General features: G+C 54.9%; 3 protein-coding genes across 10 annotated transcripts in view; 2 read left to right on the top strand and 1 right to left on the bottom strand.

Moving 5' to 3' along the window:
* Window positions 1–11,458, top strand: part of Cdc6 (cell division cycle 6) — a 14,151-nt gene extending 2,693 nt beyond the window's left edge. For 4 of the 5 annotated variants that reach the window (XM_013519198.1, XM_013519196.1, XM_013519197.1 and 1 more), the window contains 11 exons: window positions 443–650; window positions 1,989–2,270; window positions 2,366–2,565; window positions 2,749–2,924; window positions 3,612–3,718; window positions 4,579–4,718; window positions 5,813–5,913; window positions 6,923–6,987; window positions 9,187–9,389; window positions 10,148–10,288; window positions 10,816–11,458. In XM_013519198.1, coding sequence (XP_013374652.1) covers window positions 479–650; window positions 1,989–2,270; window positions 2,366–2,565; window positions 2,749–2,924; window positions 3,612–3,718; window positions 4,579–4,718; window positions 5,813–5,913; window positions 6,923–6,987; window positions 9,187–9,389; window positions 10,148–10,288; window positions 10,816–10,905 — 1,677 coding nt within the window. In that variant the 5' untranslated portion in view covers window positions 443–478 and the 3' untranslated portion in view covers window positions 10,906–11,458. The remainder of the gene's footprint in view (window positions 1–442; window positions 651–1,988; window positions 2,271–2,365; window positions 2,566–2,748; window positions 2,925–3,611; window positions 3,719–4,578; window positions 4,719–5,812; window positions 5,914–6,922; window positions 6,988–9,186; window positions 9,390–10,147; window positions 10,289–10,815) is intronic. The other variant, XM_005394354.2, reaches the window with a different exon arrangement.
* A 796-nt stretch (window positions 11,459–12,254) lies between these two features.
* The window catches only part of LOC102013134 (ataxin-2-like protein), a 5,459-nt gene continuing 693 nt past the window's right edge, over window positions 12,255–17,020 (bottom strand). The window contains exons 2-3 of one of the 4 annotated variants that reach the window (XM_013519324.1): window positions 16,531–16,802; window positions 15,988–16,282 (exon numbers count right to left, since the gene is read on the bottom strand). In XM_013519324.1, the coding sequence (XP_013374778.1) occupies window positions 16,262–16,282; window positions 16,531–16,802 (293 nt within the window). In that variant the 3' untranslated portion in view covers window positions 15,988–16,261. Of the gene's footprint in view, window positions 12,720–15,987; window positions 16,803–17,020 lie in introns of those variants that run through there. The other 3 variants (XM_013519325.1, XM_005394359.2, XM_013519323.1) reach the window with 3 other exon arrangements.
* The window catches only part of Rara (retinoic acid receptor, alpha), a gene marked incomplete at its 3' end in the record, with an annotated part of 40,472 nt that continues 40,248 nt past the window's right edge, over window positions 16,797–17,020 (top strand). The window contains 1 exon segment of the mRNA XM_005394357.2: window positions 16,797–16,898.

Genomic DNA, 17,020 nt, shown 5'->3' on the forward strand with positions numbered 1-17,020 from the left:
CTCTGGACATTGTAAACGACCCCCAAATGTTTTAAATCCTTCCAAATAAAAAAAAAAAAAAAAAACTTAAAAGGGCTGGGGATGTAGCTCAGCTCAAAGGCCCTGGACTCAGTCCCCAGGATTGCCGCGCGCACACAGGAAAAGTGACTTAAGATGAACTTACTGCACACGCCTGGGGTTGTAGCCCTGCTTCTCCGTGCATCTCAAGGTGGGAATAAAAATACAGTAGTGCCTGCCTCTAAGGCTGTGTGAAACTTCCGGGGTGAACATGTGAAGCGCTTCCAGCAGCTGGGCAGACAGCAGTCGCCGGCTCTTCCCTCTTAGATTTGGGTGACAGAACTGAATGCCAAAATAAAATAACCTAATTTACTTTTGAATGAGTGCTGGTCATATAAGTGCGTGCCTGGTTCGTTCTTGGCCCTTCACGTCTACCTTTTTACAGGTTGCCAAGTTCTGTGTATCCAGTGTCGCTGGCGTCATGCCTCAGACCCGATCCCAGGCACAGACTACGATCAATTTTCCAAAAAAGAAGTTATCTCGGACATCGGGCAAAACTCAGAACTCTAGGAACGCTCAACTGGTGCCAGCAAATGTCCAAGCTACCCCCTCTTCTGCAAAAATTCTGCCGCTCAGCCCCAGAAAGCGCCTGGGTAAGCTTCCCATTGTAGAAGTACAAGTTTTTCACCTTTCTTTTTTCAGTAAGACACCAGTCCTTTGAGAGACCCAAGTTCAGTTAAGACTGTAGCATTCACTTCGTCTCTTCTCAGGATGGTTGCTGAATGCTTACCGAACTGCAGAGTTCAGCCACTTAGTAAGATCACTTTCTAAACTACTTAATAGGCCTGCGCTTCAGTTGTGATGTGATACTGAACGTTAGCTTTTTCAGTTTTAAATCACCTCGCAGTTATGTGATGATATTTGCCTCCATATTTGTGAGATTAATGGGTAACCTTTTAACAGTTCTCAGTCCTTTCCTTGCTTTAGCATAGTGGTGGTTTTTTGCTTTGTAGTGAGTGCTAGGGATCGAGCCCCAGACCTGGAACTTGTCAGGCAAGCAGAGTTTGTCCTACTTCTGAGCTACCCCTGGCTCAGGAGGATGTGCTCGACCCTATCTTTTTTTTGTTAATGCACGTTGGTTGTGGGATTGATGGGTTTCATTTTGGTAGACTGATAAGTGCACATAACATACGGGGCACCCCCACCCCGCCTTCCCCCTATTTTTTTTTGGTCTTTTTGAGACAGGGTTTCATTGTGCAACTCAGGCTGGCCTTCAACTTACTTTGCAGCCCAGGCTGCCCTTGAATTCACAGTGATCCTTCTGCTTCAGCCCCCTGAGTGCTAGGATTACAGGTGTGTACCACCATGCCTGGCTTGTTTTGTTTTATTTACATGCTAGGCAAACTATCCTTGAGCTACACCCCCTGACCTTTTTACATTGAGACAGGGTCATGCTAAATTGTCCAGGGTGGGCTTGAACTTGTGATCCTCCTGCCTCAACTTCCAGAGCAGCTGGGATGACAGACCTGTGCTACTGCACCCAGCTGAGAGGCGGGGTGTTTGGAGACAGTGTGTATCCCTGTGTGTTTCAGGCTGTCCTTAAACTCTGTAGTCCACGCTGGCCTCACACTCTCAGTGATCCTCCAGCCTCAGCCTCCTGAGTGCTGCGCTTATGTTTTTAATGGGAGTATCTAGGCTGTACACATCCGGAGATGTTTTTTGTTATCACAGCTGAGGATTTGCTACTGGCATAAGGGTAAACACCAGTGGGACTGGTAAGCATCTCACAGTGCACGTGACAGGTTCTCCCCAACAAAAAATGACCCAGGTCTTAACGTTGCGGAAGTTGAGGGGTGCTGTTCGCGAGGAGTCCCAGGATAAACCCATCTTGGCGAGCTCAGTGGCGCCATCTGGTGGCCGCACGTGCGCAGACGCGAAGAGGTGGGGGTCTTGGCACTGGGAGTGAGCTCGTGTTGACTTTCTGGTTCCAGGCGAGGACAACCTTTGCAACACCCCTCACCTCGCTCCCTGCTCCCCACCAAAGCAAGGCAGGAAGGAGAACGGCCCCCCTCGCTCGCGTACCCCGAAAGGACGCAGATTGGTATTTGACGATCAGCTGACAGTTAAGTCGCCCAGCAGAAGCCAAGAAGCCCGAGCTCAGCAGCACAAAACGGGCTCCTCCGTGGGGAAGGACGGGGCGAGCCCAGCCGGGTGTGAGCAGAAGCGGCTGCCGGAGAAGGAGCCCGCGCGGCTGCGGCTGTTCAAGCAGGAAGGTGCGGGGCTGTGCGCGCCGCGGGCCGGAGCCAGGCTCCGAGGGGGTCTTCTGGTCTCCCTCGCGGGCCTGATCGCTCTTTTCTCTCTGCCGCAGGCACTTGCTACCAGCAGGCCAAGCTCGTCCTCAACACAGCTGTCCCGGACCGGCTGCCGGCCAGGGAGGCGGAGATGGACGTCATCCGCGGCTTCCTGAGGGAGCACATCTGCGGGAAGAAGGGGGGCAGTCTGTACCTCTCCGGCGCCCCTGGCACGGGGAAAACTGCCTGCTTAAGCCGGGTTCTGCAGGACCTCCAGGTACGCCGAGGGCAGGGGGAGGAAGAGAGCGTGAAGCTGTCCTCACCTCGGGCCGGTTGGTTTCATCGTCCAAATCCTCCCTAGTGAAAGCGTCTCCTGGGCCCTCACCTCCGCAGCATTTCAGTTCTGGTCGCCGGCGTCCGGGGTGCAGTAACCCCCATGTTTGCGTGGCTTTTTTCCTAGAAGGAAGTGAAGGGCTTTAACACCATCATGCTGAACTGCATGTCCCTGAGGAGCGCCCAGGCCGTCTTCCCAGTGATTGCTCAGGAGATTGGTCAGGACGAAGCGCCCCGGGCATCTGGGAAGGCCGTGATGAGGAAATTAGAAAAGCAGATGACCGAAGAGAAAGGCCCCATGATGTAAGTGTCAGGGGTGTGAGGCTTCGGGGCCTGGGGCCCCAAAAGGGGACACGCCCTGTGTTTGTTATGAGAGGAGGATATGCTTCCTAGTTTTAAGTTTGAAAAAAGCCAGGCATGGTGGTGCAGGCCTGTAATCCTCGGAGGCTGAGGCAGGAGGATCCCTGCAAATCTGAGGCTAGCCTGAACTGCATAGTGAAAGCCTGTCTCAGAAAGACAAACAAATAAATAAATTTAAGGTAAAAATACCTTTAAAGTAACTGCTTGTGAGCCACATGTGCTGGCGCACTCCTGTCATGCCAGCACTCAGAGGCTGAGGCAGGAGGATCACCATGAGTTCCAGGCCAACCTGGGCTACATGGTGAGTTCAAGGCCAGCCTGAAGTACCTAGCAAGACCTTATCTCAAAAAATTAAATAAGGGCTGGGGATTTAGCTCAGTGGCACAGCGCCTGCCTGGCAAGTGCAAGGTTATGAGTTTGATTCCCGGTACCGGAAACCACCCCCCCAAAAAAAAGTAAATAAATAAAATTAAATAAGTCAGTTGTTTGAAAAGCCCTGGATTGCGCTTGGGCACAGTGAGGCTGTCATTCTCCCAGCAACTAGAGGCAAGGCAGGGTGTGACCTTTACCCTGGCCTCGCCTTCAGGCCCCGAAGGTGACTGCAGTCTAATTGTGTCTCTTCCTTCGCAGCGTGCTGGTGCTGGATGAGCTGGACCAGCTGGACAGCAGGGGCCAGGACGTGCTGTACACCCTGTTCGAGTGGCCGTGGCTCAGCAACTCCCGACTGGTGCTGATCGGTTAGTGCCCAGTGGTTAGTGCTGCAGGATGCGTCTGAAGGTTTTGGGTTTGATCTTCAGTTCATTTATTTATTTGGCTTTTTGAGACAGGATCTAGCTCAGCAGTTCGCCCTGGCCTTGAGCTCACTTTGTAGCCCAGGCTGGTCTTAAACTCGCAATGATCCTCCTGCCTCAGCCTCCAGAGTGCTGGGATTACAGGTGTGCGCCACCACGCCCGGCAAGACCCTGACTCCTAAAAAGTTGATAAAGGCTTAGGATGGAGATCAGTGGCAGAGCCCTTGCCTAGCATGTACGAGGCCTGGGTTCAATTCTCAGTACTACTAAGTAGATAAACAAGTGACAGACTCCGTGGCTGTGACTCTGGTAGTGCATGTGTTTAGCATGTGTGAGGAATCGCAGTGCCACCCTGACCCTCCCCCCAAAAAAGTGTGTGTATATGTAGTTTTTTCTTTTGTTTTGTTTTGTTTTTGAGACAGGGACTCACTATGTAGCCCAGGCTGGCCTTGAACTCACAACGATCCTCCTGCCTCAGCCTCCTCAGTGCTGGGGTCGCAGGTGTGCACTGCCACACCCAGCAGAAATATATACACACAGTATATTAAATATGTACATATGTATAAAACACTTCATTTCAGACAATAGGCTTTTTTGGCATCGGTCCTGCTTCCCAGTGACTGATTCTCACACGAACTGGAGCATTTTCTGATGACCGTGCACATCTCATCTACAGGAGTGGGGCAGAGGGAAGGGGCTCGCGTGCTGGGTTCTATCTGGAAATTTGGTTTCTCTTGCCAGGAGTTTAGCTTTTCTTCTAGGAGGATTTCCCTGACGGTGGTCTGCGTTATTTATCCCTTCCTCAGGAATTGCCAATACCCTGGACCTCACAGACAGGATTCTGCCAAGGCTCCAGGCGAAAGAGAACTGCAAGCCACGGCTGCTGAACTTCCCGCCTTACACCAGAGGTCAGATCGCCGCCATCTTAGAGGATCGGCTGCTTCAGGTGAGCACGGCCACGTCCTCCTTGAGCGCTCCTCTGAAGGATGCCTCACAAAGGCTTCTGGAATGTTGTTTTCATTGCTGTGCTACTGATACAGGTATTTCCTGTGGACCACAGTGAGAATACTTTTATGTTAATTTCAACTTGTGGCCCCATTTATTGGATGCCCCAGTGTGGTGGTGAACACCCGTCATCCCGGCATTCGGGAGGCCGAGGCAGGAGGGTCATCATGAATTTGAGGCCAGCCTGGGCTACATAGTGAGATCTATCTCAAAAAGAAAAAGACAAACTAGGAGATAGAATTACTCATGTTTCCTTAATGGCCTATATAATATAGGGCCTATGAAAAACTTTCAGTGTAACTGGTTGTTTCTTTTTTGTTTATTTTACTAGTCCTGGGTACTGAACTCCAGAACTCAGGGAGCGCTGATCTACATCCTTAGCCCTTTTTTATTTTTTTACTTTGAGACAAGTTCATGCTGAATTGCCCGGACAGGCTCTATCACGGAATAAAGAAGGAACAGGGATGTCGCTGGGTGGTGGAGTGGCTGCTTAGTGTCACACGGACTAGGTTCCATCCTCAGTACCAGCGGGAAAAGTTGTTTTTCACACTTCCACATTTGATAGTAGTGTTCCTTAAATAAATCTTACATTTCACAGACAAATGATAGACAGCCGTGCAGACCTCAGACTTGCGATCCTCCTGCCTCAGCCTCCCAAGCAGCTGGGATTAGTTTACAGGTGCATGCTAACACACCTGACAAAATTTTTCTTTTCCTAACTTAGCATTCCAGTTGATTTTATTTTTCATCCCAGAATTTCTACCACCCTCTTAACCAAATGCTTAGATGTGAACACTCTGCTGTGTGCACTCACAGATTTGCTTTGTGGTAGCTGGCCCTGGACCCAGGTCTGGCTTGTGCTGTCTGCCCAGCCCGTCCCCACCCCTCCGGGTGCTTCTGAGCAGAAGGGCTCCCCGGTACCCCAACGGGCGGCCAGTCAGGGCTCAGGGCTCGGCGTCACTGGGAGAATATTTACGCCTGGAACCTAAACTGTGAAGCGGATCGTCCAGCCCGGACCTTTCGTCTCTTCCTTAGGTGGCTGGGGACCACGTCGTGGACACCGCTGCCATCCAGTTCTGCGCCCGCAAGGTCGCCGCTGTTTCCGGGGACGTCCGGAAGGCGCTCGACGTTTGCAGGTGAGCCCTGCCGGTTGGCTACTGTTATGAGGCCGGAAGAAGAAAAGGAAAGGAGCTGCTAACTGTCTGCATAACTCAGGCCGCAGCGCGGGAGGCTCCAAGGGAAAGGAGGACTTGTGTCTCGGCGGGAGCCCTGGCCTGCGCATGTTAATGTCTGAGACATTATCAGCCCATTACCTACAGGGGGAGAAACAAATGAGACGCGCTGGCGCCCCCCGTGGTGATTATAGATTGGTTAATTACATTTGTATTAAAAAAGACTCCGTTTACTTTTCCATTAACGGGTCTCAAGCAGGTTTATTTATGGACCTGAACCATCTCTGCCCTGAGATGCCTCCGCCTCCGCCTCCTTCCCTTGGGTGGGGGCCCCTCTCCCTCCGGGGGGTGGCCCCGGGCTCCCCAGACCTCCTGCCCCGTCCCTCCTGCAGGAGGCCTGCGCTGACGGATGCGGTTCCTTCCTCGGGGTAGGGACCCGGGGTCCATTAGGACGGCGCTGGCGCTGGCGCCCGCTGCTCCACCCTCCCCTGCCCCCAGACGGAAGGTCCCGGTCTGGCTTACGGCTTCCTGTGTGCGGAGCACTTCGGAGCGGGCTGACTTGGAAAGTTTCCCCAGTCACCAGGCCCCCAGTCCCGGCCACAGCGAGGGCGGTGGCCCGCGAATGCGCGGGGAGGCCTGCGGGTTGCTCCCCGTCCGCGCCTGCGCCCGCGGTGCTGCGGGACCCGCGTCAGAGCTTCCCTCCTTCTGCCGTCGTTCGTGCCTTTCCCGTCGGTGTGGCTCCCGCACGGTGACCTACGTGGCGTCTCTGAGAGGAAGCCATGGCCTGCTGAGGCCCATGGATTATTTCAAGACAATTAAGTCCGCTTTAGCTGAGACATAACCCAGTTCTGTTTGGAGGCTTTAGGTTTTTAAAACATGCTGTTTTGAAGTTAGCAGCCCTGCTGTTGAGCTTGGTGGTTTGCTGTGGGGTTTGGTTTGGCTAAGACTAAACTAATTTTAAAACATTTTATAGGAGAGCAATTGAAATTGTGGAGTCAGATGTCAAAAGCCAAACTGTCCTCAAACCACTATCTGAATGTAAGTGTTTATCTCCTTCCTGTCTTTTTCTGTTGTTTGTTTGCTTGTGACACGGTCTCACTGTGTAGCCCAGTCTGGCGTTGAACTCCCGGTAATCCTCCTGCTTCAGCCTCCTGAGTGCTGGAATACAGGCAGCGCCGCCACTCCCGGCCTGTCTTCCTTTATGATTTGAAGCCTAACCTTTCTGAGGGAGGAGGCAGAGATGAACTGAGTGCAGTCACATCGTGTTCAAATCTTCTTTGAATCACCCCTACCCATGCTGTAATCTATGCATTGTTAGAAATGGTCCCCCTTAGACAGAGGACGAGGGGAAGCTACCGTGTGGTTGGATCCACCCCTTCAGGTGCTTCCGTCCAACACACTTGTAAGTCTCCGTGGTGAAAGCACAGTGGATAAATAAGAGACAAGGGAAAAAGTTTTGAGTTGCTGCTGGGACATGTGGAGCCTTCCTTCAGCTGTGTCCTCTCACCTGTAGCAGATGGGAAAGGCCGGGAGCTCCGTAGCTCACGGGTGTTTAATGTCCAGTGACAATCTGTGGGAACAGGGTGGTTCAGCTTAATTGGTTCTGATTCATTCCCGCGCTGGTTGAGAGTTGACACTTTTTTTTTCTTTTTCTGGTACCGGGAATTGAACTCACGACCTCGTGCTTGCCAGGCAGGCGCTGTGCCGCTGAGCTAAATCCCCAGCCCCGGTGGTTGAGAGTTAATGAGATTGTTTCTAGCATTCTAGGTCTGTATAAAACACTTTTTTTTTTTTAATTAATTTGTTAAAAGGAATTAAAATATTTCAGAAATAGACGGAATTAGGACTTGGGGGGCGGTGAGCAGCTTGTGGCCTCCTGCAGCGTCTGTGGTTTCCTCTTCTTCCACCCCTGGAGGACCTCCCCCGCCCCCCTCCTCCTGTCTGTGGCATTTAGGCACATCCGTGCCCTCTGACACACACATTGCTAAAGGTTACTGTGACTTGCTGGGCTCTTTTTTTTGTTGGATTTTTTTTTTTTTTTTTAAGGCAGTGACTCCCTGTGCAGTTCAGGCTGAACTTGAGCTCACTTTGTAGTTCAGGCTGGTCTCAAACTCATAAGGATCCTCCTGCCTCAGCCTCCTGAGTGCTGGGATTACAGGTGGGCACCACCACACCCTGCTCTTTTTTTTGTTTTTTTGAGGCAGGGTCTTGCTATGCAGTTCAAGCTGGCCTTGAACTCACTATGGAGCCCAGGCGATCCTCCTGTCTCAGCCTCCAGAGTGCTGGGATCACAGGCGTGTACCAGCATTTACTGGGCTTATCTTTTGCATTCTGGTGTGTGTGTGAGACTGGCTGTTGATGGCTCCAGAGACCCACAAAGGACGTTGACTTCAGCTACATAGAAGAGGGAACTTTCTAATGTGCAGGACTCCCTGGGCTTCTTTGAGACACAGTCAGTTCCCCGGTATTGAAGATGTTCACAGGAAAGCTTGTCGGGCTTGCTGGAGTGGGGGCCTGGCCGGCCGGCTGTCAGATGGGGAGTGGGAATAGCTCTAAATTCCTTTCGGTGTTCAGATTCTGTGACTGGATCTCGGGGCGCTGGGTTCTCCCCTCGCCGTCCTCAGCATCCCATCGGCGGTGCTGGGACGGAGCACAGAGCCTGCGCGGCCTGGGAAGTAACTTCAGGCCCGGGTTGCCGAGGGCGGCTCTGCCTTGTGGTTGGAGTTCGGGACAGGGCGGCCCTGGTCCCTGAAGCTCCTGGCAGCCCCCAGCCTCCGGGCCTGGGGCGCCGCGATCGGCCGGGATGTCCAGTGACCTTTTCTCAAGTGTTGCTGTCCTCCAGCTCAACTTGGGTGAGCAAACCAAACCTCAAGGTCGTTTTGGAGCCACCTAGGGCTGGGCAGGGTGAGCTCGGCTGGCTCACCTCCGCCAGGTGCCGGTCACTGTCCAGCTGCGGCCCCTTCCTTCCAGGGCCCGTCTTCGTCACCGCTGAGGCCTGGGGAGCTTCCGAGGCCCCCACCCACAGGCCCCTCTCTGGTCTTTCCTGTTTCACAAGGTGGATTTTCATCCCCCAGCAGTGCTTTGCAGAGCCAGTAGCTTACGATCCTGCCCGGGGAAAGAACAGCCCCGCCGTCCCAGGCCCCCCACGTCATTTTGGCTTGGCCGTCGTGCGACCCCACTTGGACTTCCTGTGGCGGAGCCTTTTACGGTCTGACGGCCTGTCTCTCCCGCCCCCAGGCCAGTCACCCTCGGAGCGCGTGCTTCCCAAGCGCGTGGGCCTCGCTCACGTAGCCCGAGTGGTTTCCGAAGTGGACGGGAGCAGGATGGCTCCGAGCAGGGAGGGAGCCCAGGACTCCTTCCCGCTGCAGCAGAAGATCTTGGTCTGCGCGTTGCTGCTCCTGACCAGGCAGCTGAAGGTCAGAGAGGTCACGCTGGGAAAGGTGAGTCTGATCTCTGCAGGTGGAGGCCTGGAGGCAAGGACCGGCTCTGTCTGAGGTGTGGATCTTTTCAAAAGGCCTAGCACCCCAGGCGAGAGGAATCGCAAACGAGTCCGGGCAGTAGGAGTGCACGCTAGCATCATAGAAGAGGCGGCTATGTGTGCCTTGGGTTGTGGCTAAGAGTTAACCATTGCAAAAGCACCTGCCTGGCAAGTGCAAGGTCGTGAGTTCGGTTCCCGGTACCAGAGAAAAACCAAAAAAAAAAAAAAAAAAAAAAAAGAGTTAACCATTAACCATCTCTCTGTCCGTAATGTTCCGGCATCTCCCTATGAGGGGATCGCACAAAGCCGCTTCCCTGTACTACAGCATAGGTTTGAGGAGCATCTGTGGGATGTGCCATTCAAGGCTTTCATTGAAAAGGGACCGCCAGGCGTGGTGGCGCAAGCCTGTAATCCCGGCACTCGAGAAGCTGAGGCGGGAGGATCACTGTGAGTTCGAGGCCAGCCTGGGCTACATAGTGAGTTTAAGGCCAGGCTAAACTGTATAGCAAGACCCTGTTTCCAAAAAACAAGCAAAAAATTATAAATAAATTTTAAAAAATAAGGGCCAGGGATACAGCTCAGTGGCTTAGCACCTGCCTGGCAAGCACAAGGACCTGAGTTCAATTCCCAGCACCAAAAAAAAATAAAAAATAAAAAAAGATTATAAGGCAATGAGAGATGTAACTTTTAAGCAACGTTTGTTCCCCCATTTCCCCACAGTTATACGAAGCCTACAGTAACGTCTGTCGCAAGCAGCAGGTGGCAGCTGTGGACCAATCAGAGTGTTTGTCCCTTGCCGGGCTCTTGGAATCCAGGGGCATCGTAGGATTAAAGAAAAACAAGGAGACACGCTTCACAAAGGTATGACTGACTGCTTGCTTCTTTACCCGTTGTTTTTGAGAGAGCTCCTCCTTTGCTACACTACAGATGAAAGGGTGAGCACAGTTAAACCGGGCACAGTGGCGCAGGCCTGGGATCCCAGGGGGTTGAGGCAGGAGGATCACAAATGTGAATTCTGCCTGGGCAGCTTAGCAAGACCCTGTCTCAAAATTAAATTAAAATCAAAAGAAAAATGAAAGGGGCTGTTGATGTAGCTCAGGGGTGGAGGACCCTAGGACAGCAGCGGCAAACCTGCGGCCCGCGGCCGTAGCGGGCTCTTTGTATCATGGAAAGCTCCGGAAGGTTTGCCATTACGGCCCTAGGTATTCTCCCAGTTCTGCAACCGATAAAATAAAAAATAAAGAGCACAGTGAGGGAAGCGGTCTGTTTTTCTGTCAGGGATCAGATGGGAGCTGATGGGCCGATGGAAACGGGAGTCTGGTAGGCGGCAGGATGGCCGCGGTTTTGCTTCTGTGAGCGCACGTCCTGAAAGGTCCGTCTCTTTGCAGGTGTCTTTGAAGACAGAAGAGCAGGAGATAGAGCACGCTCTGAAAGACAAAGCTCTCGTTGGAAATATCTTAGCCACTGGCTTGCCTTAAGCTCTTCCGTGTTCCCACCCGGAGGTGCTCAGCTGGCCTCGGAGAGCTGTGGGGTCTTAGTCTGAACACTTAACATTCTAGGGTCTGAAAACAAACGGGACCCTTTTTACTTGAATTTTAATCATAAATATCAGCGCAGAGGAATATCCTTGGGTCTTTTTCCTTTTACCCATAGATACGTGATAGATAAATGGCGTTCTCTACCTTTCCTGCTTGAGTGTCTTTAACCAGTATTTTTACAAGTGTATGAATTCGTGTTGTGCAGTGTGTGTATATTTACCTCTGAGTTCCCTTGGACAGTGTATAATTTGTGAAGGACTGCGAGCTCAGGGTAAGAAGGAGGAGACAGAGGGATCCAGAAAAATAAGCTCATCCACGTGGAGATCGGAGGGGCCCTTGGGCCAAGGAATTTCTTTTTGGGGTGTGCTCGGTGACCACGGCCGGTGACCACGCTGCGGCATTCTAAGGACTTGCTGAGTTTAGGGGGTACTCCTACCATTGTGGGGTGGGGGGGAAAAGGTAACTACGTATTGTGAATATATTTATTTTCAGATTTCGTCCTTTGTCTTTGTAAGCGGTCGCGTCTTCCAAGCGCTCAGGGCAGCGTGATGCCCGCAGCCCACTGAAGCCAGGGTCGGGCTGGCTCCGCCCAGCCTCGCGCAGTCCTCTGAGCGCGCAATTCTCCAGCCTTATTAAATAAATTGATCCATGTGCTCACTCCGGATCCCTCTTTTCGGGGACTTGGTTTCCAGCAGTACGAGTGGCGCTTTGTGGCAGGGACACCAGGGGGCACCATGGCAACGCTGTTTGGGAAGTGCAGGCTGGGGTGGGGTACCCTGGAGAGATGGGGCGGAGGGCCTTGAGATTGGGTGGTTTGGGAGGCGACCGGAGCGGTCTTTCAGCTCACGCTTTGGCCCGAGTGACACGAACCTGAGGAGCTGGGGTCCCGCGCCGTGCCCCTCTCTGCCCACCACCGCCACCGCCTTTCTCCTGCGGCCCAGCGCGGGAACCTGATCGGGGCAACAATCGCCTCCGCCCCGCCTCAGCCTGCCCCCTGGACCCTGTAAAGCGATCTGCACGGCAGCAGGTGGTGTGGACAGGGCCAGGAGAGCTCTGAAAGGAACACCAGGCTGTGGGAGCGACTGCCGCCTCCCTCTGGTTAGAGCACACACGTGTGCACATGCATGCATGCACGCACGCACGCGCGCGTGGCCCTCTGGGTTCCCGGCCCCGTGCCAGAGGGGTCAGAGAGCACCCGGGGCCGGACGGGTTAACCGAGGAGCACAGGAGCTGTCCGGAGGCTGAGGGAAAGCGGGCTGACTGGGATTGGGAGCAGATGCGAGGCTGGATTTAAGTTACATTTTATTGGATGCTGCGGCCTTAAGAGATGGGGCTGCCTTACAGTTTGTTTCCACACTGTGGGCAGCTGCTGTCTGCTCTGCAGATCTTGTCCAGGAAGGAGCAAGCGGCAGCCCGCCTCGCCACGCTTGGGGCCTGGCGCCTTCCCCTCCACTGCAGGCTCGCGTGAGTCTCGAACCAGGCTGGACATGGCTGGACTCCGGCCGGCGCGGCAGCTGCGGCGCCTCCCTGGCCAGGATCACATTGGGGGATTCAAAGGGGCCACGTTGCTTCCCCTCCGCCTCCTGTCTCCCCGTGCCCTGCTACTGGAAAGGGGCTTCCTGGGTGCTGGCTCGCTGGTTTCCTTTCTGCACTTACCCACCGCCAATTTCTAGGCCACTGCTACTCTTAAGGCTCCAGCAGCTGGTTCCTCTGATGTGTGAAGCAGACCGAGTCCCCGCTTGGCTCCCGCTGCCCTTTAGGGAGCAAAAGCTGATGGAGGTTGTCAGTGAAGTCTTAAGTGTAATTCAGACACCGGGGGAGAGGAAGACGAGGCCCCCTTGCTGAAGCCGAGAACGGTCGGGGTTCAGAGGGCTGGGACAGGCCCACGGTTCGCAGCTTTTGCCGGGACCTCGGCCGCTGCACACACATAGGATGGCGGCAGAGGTGCTGACCTACATTCCTTCATAGGTGGTGGCTGTGTCTTGGTTTATCTTTTTTAAGTAGACTGTGCTTCCAGGGAGTGTTGAGTGTTATGGGCCATGGAAAGAACTCAGACAATGAAGTTGATTTTAGCTTGAACACTTAGCTGCCCAACATAGACCATTACAGGAAGTGCCACTGTGGGAGGCTGAGGCAGGAGGACTTTCGAGTGCAAGTCCAGCCTGCACTGGGCTTAGCAAGACTGAAAACAAATAAAATGGACTGGGATGTAGCTCAGTGCGGAGGCCTTGCTTTCCGTCCCAGTACCTTCCTTCTAAAAAAAAAATCAGGAAGTGGAAATATGATATGACTTAGGCCTGGGCCATGTTTTCAAAAATCTACTCAGAGCTGTTCCCTAAGTACTGTGTGAGCAAACAGAGCGCAGGCTGAGGTTTCCCCCAGCATCCTGAAGATCGAACCCAGGTCTTCCTGCACACCACGCTTCCTACCACCCCCAAGATTAAGATTCTCTGCACATTTGTGTCTGTCTCCAGCGTTAGGGTACCTGGTGAGTACTGGATAATTGTGAGTGAGCAGGTACATGGACCAAGCAAGCAGCTGCCTCTGGCCGTCTTGCAGAGAGTGGGGGCAAGGCCGCTGGTGTCTGCGCTGACGGGGAGCAGCCTTCCCAAGCAGGGGTGCTGGCCTCACAAGCCACCCGATCAGCCCCTCTGAAGTAGCTGTGTCCTGTCTCGGCATCTCCACGTTGCTTTGGAGAAGCTTTGCCTTTGGGGTGCACGCTTGGCCTCTGGGCTGGAACGGGGCATCCCTAGAGGTGGCCTAAAACCACGCCAGCCCTGGTTGGCACGGGCTGGGGAGGACCCCACCTTGGGTTTACTGCCCCTTAGCTTCGGGGCCAAGTCGTGGTCTCCTTTCCTGCCCAAGAGGCGTTCTCTGGGGCTGTCACCGGAGGCGCATTCCACAGGGCAGAGGGTGCAAGCGCCCCGCAGGCTCCCCTGGATTCCCAGCCCCGGCCCCAAGGCACCTGCAGGAGGAGCTAATTGGGGAACGGCTGAAGACTGGCAAAGGAGCGAGGAGGCAGCTCCGTTTTTGAAAAAGCCCTAATTGAGTTCTGAATCAGTCCCGCTCCCTTTGATCCCGCCTCTGTTTCCCACACTGCCCGAAAGAGCTGGATCAGCACTTTGCAAGCAGGGTGCGCCCGCTGCTCCCCACCCCGCCCCCTCCTGACGCGCTGCGCTGCCACCATGCACCGCTGTCTCCTTCGGTTAAGATAATGAAGATGCTGAGAGATAAAATGTGTATTTAATAAGGTGGGGGCGGGGCGGCGAGGGGCAGCCAGGGCCCTCCTCGTTTGGGGCCGGGCCAAGAGGAGCTGAGAGCGAGCTGGAGTAAGACTTGGCCCCAGGGGGTGGGGGTTTTCTGGGCCTCCATCCAGCTGACTTCACTCCCGCTGTTTGCCCTAAATTCCCCCACCTCCAGCGCTCACCCCCACACCCCTCGGCGCCCTCCCTTCCTCCCTGCTCCCAACGGGAGAGCGGGGAGCCGCGCTCGGCTTTCCGTGCGGCCGGACTTTCTCCGCAGCCGGTGACCTGGTCTTCGGCACGGTGGCCCCAGCCAGTGCCAGCTGCAAGGTCGGGCCAGGGCGCCCCCACACCCCCACAGCCTGGGCCCGGAGAAGCTGCGGGTTCCCGGTGGGGGGTGCGAGAGCTGCAGTTAATGAAGACCAGCTGCCCGTCTGGGTTCTGCCTCCAGCGCGCTGGAGCCCGGCCTGCGGTGGTGGTTAGGGCTGGGGGGGTGACCTCCATCCCTGGGCACAAGGATATCCTGCGGCGGCCGGGCCAGCGCAGCTCGGCGGAGCTCCGGCTCTTCCTCAGTTTACCAGCGCATGGTCTCCTCCATCCTCGCGCCCTCCCCAAATAGCATGCAGCCCCCTTGGGCTTTGTAGCGGCAGCGGGGGCCCAGCTGAGATCTGAGGATCTCCAAGCCCTTCTGTAAACACTCATTAACTGCCTGGGAAGAACCCGGAGCCCTGTTTAACAGCTGGGAGAGAACCCAGGCACGTTAGGATGAGCGGCTTGACCTAAGCTCACCCCGAGGCTCCACCCCGGCCCCGGTCCTCGCTGTCTAGGACCCCGGCCTGCTTTTTCCTGCTGCACAGAAAGGGCAGGGCCGTGGCCAGTGCCCTCACCCTTCCCTCAGGTCTGTCCCGGACTTCGCCCAGCCCTTCGCCCCATGACATTTGCCCTGCTCTCCTCCGAGAGAGAATGTGCAACTCTCCTTGCAAAATGTTCTGCAGCCAGCCTGGCCTGGTGGCACAGGTCTATGATCCCAGCACTCTGGGAGGCTGAAGCAGGACGATCGTGCATTCAAGGCCCAACCTGGGCAACTGAGTGACATAGTGAGACCGAGTCCTGCCCCCAAAAAAGGGTGTGAGGAAGACATAGCACAGTGCAAAGGCCCCAGGCTCAACCCCCGCTTATTCTCGGGCCAGGACTGTGCAGACTTTAACCCACTTTTCCCTTCCCCACCTGCCCCCCACTCCTGAAGGCTCCCTTCTGAGCCTCAGAGAAAGCTGGTTTCCTAAACCGAACCAGTGACCTTGAAGTTGATCCATTGTGTCAGGTTCCTCAAGGGCTTATGTAGCATTTGTGAGACCTTGGGGTCAACTACCCTGCACCTTAAAAAGCCCTCTTTCCACTGGGTGTGGTGGTGCACACTTGTAATCCCAGCCCTCAGGAGGCCGAGGCAGGAGGATTACCAGGAGTTTGAGATCAGCCTGGGCTACATAGTGAATTCAAGGCCAGCCTGAACTACACAGTGGTACCCTATCTCAAAACCCAAAACCAAGCAAAGCCCCTCTACCCCCTATATGTACTCAAAATAATCCCTGGGAAAACACTTGCTAACTTCTTGTTCTGTTCATACAGGCTCAGGACCCTACTGAGAGCTGGGTCAGGACGCTAACAACCTCTGGGTTCTGCATCCTGTCTACGGGCAATTGCCATTTCTAGGTTTTGTTTTGTTTTGTTTTTGATTTGCTTTTTTGGTGGTGTTTTTTTTTTTTTTTTTTTTTCGAGACAGGGTCTTGCTATTGGTCCAGGCTGGCCACAAACTTGTTATCCTCCTGCCTCAGCCTCCTCGAGTGCCAGGATTACAACAGGCCTGGCCATTTCTAGTTATGGATGTAGGGGCTGGGGATTTAGCTCAGCGGCAAAGTGCCTGCCTGGCAAGTGCAAGGTCGTGAGTTCGATTCCTGGTACTGGAAGAAAAACAAACCAAAACAAACTAGTTATGGATGTAATCCAGAGCCTTTTCCGGTTGTCTCCCTTGTCCCTTAGCGCATCTGCTGGGAGCCTCAGCTGTATATCTGCATACCCTACACACAGCAAACATACTTGCCTCAGCCTAAGGAGACAGGACTCCCACTTCTGGCACCATCTAAGTCATCCTGCCCTCCTCCCTTGATAAAATCAAGCCCCCCCATGTCCTCCTGGGTACCGAACAGTGGGGCGAGCAGGTGGACCGCTGTAGTCTGAGGACAAGGACAAAGGAGAGTTCCTGTGCCTGGATGCTCAGGGCCGAAAGGGGTCCGCAGGCGTGGAGGTGGGAAGACCTCAGCCTCACCTCTGGCCCCAGCCCCACTCTCTCTGCAGCCCTCAGGCGGGAAGCAATGTCTCTGTCGCGTCCTGTCTTCAGCCCGAGTCCTTCATAGGTTGCGTCCGAGCCCGGGGATCCTTCCGGGGTCCTATTTGGTCCTCGGCCCAGGGCCCACCGTCTCCCCGGCAGGCTTAGCGCTGCACCCGCTGACCTAGTCAGGGCAGGCGGAGGGCGGGGAGAGCCTACCGCGTGGCCGGTGGACGTTAGGACCCAACGGGAGCCTGTGCTCCTGCAGCAGCCTAAGCAGAAGCGGGGGGAACCCTGAATCGAGCTGCGAGGGCTTCCCCGGTCCTCCCGGGAACCCCGTCGCCCCCCGCCAGCGCGCACCTGAGCAGGTAGGCCCGCGCGCCCCTCCCGATGCCCCCGGGGCTGCCCTGCGCCCGGCTCCCTGGGCTGCCGTCTGCCGCCAGCTCCTCCCCGGCGCAGCTTTGCCCACGCCTCCCCCCACCGCTCCCCG

Source organism: Chinchilla lanigera, unplaced genomic scaffold, assembly GCF_000276665.1.
Source record: "Chinchilla lanigera isolate Chin_1 unplaced genomic scaffold, ChiLan1.0 scaffold00050, whole genome shotgun sequence".
NCBI classification, from domain to species: Eukaryota; Metazoa; Chordata; class Mammalia; order Rodentia; family Chinchillidae; genus Chinchilla; species Chinchilla lanigera.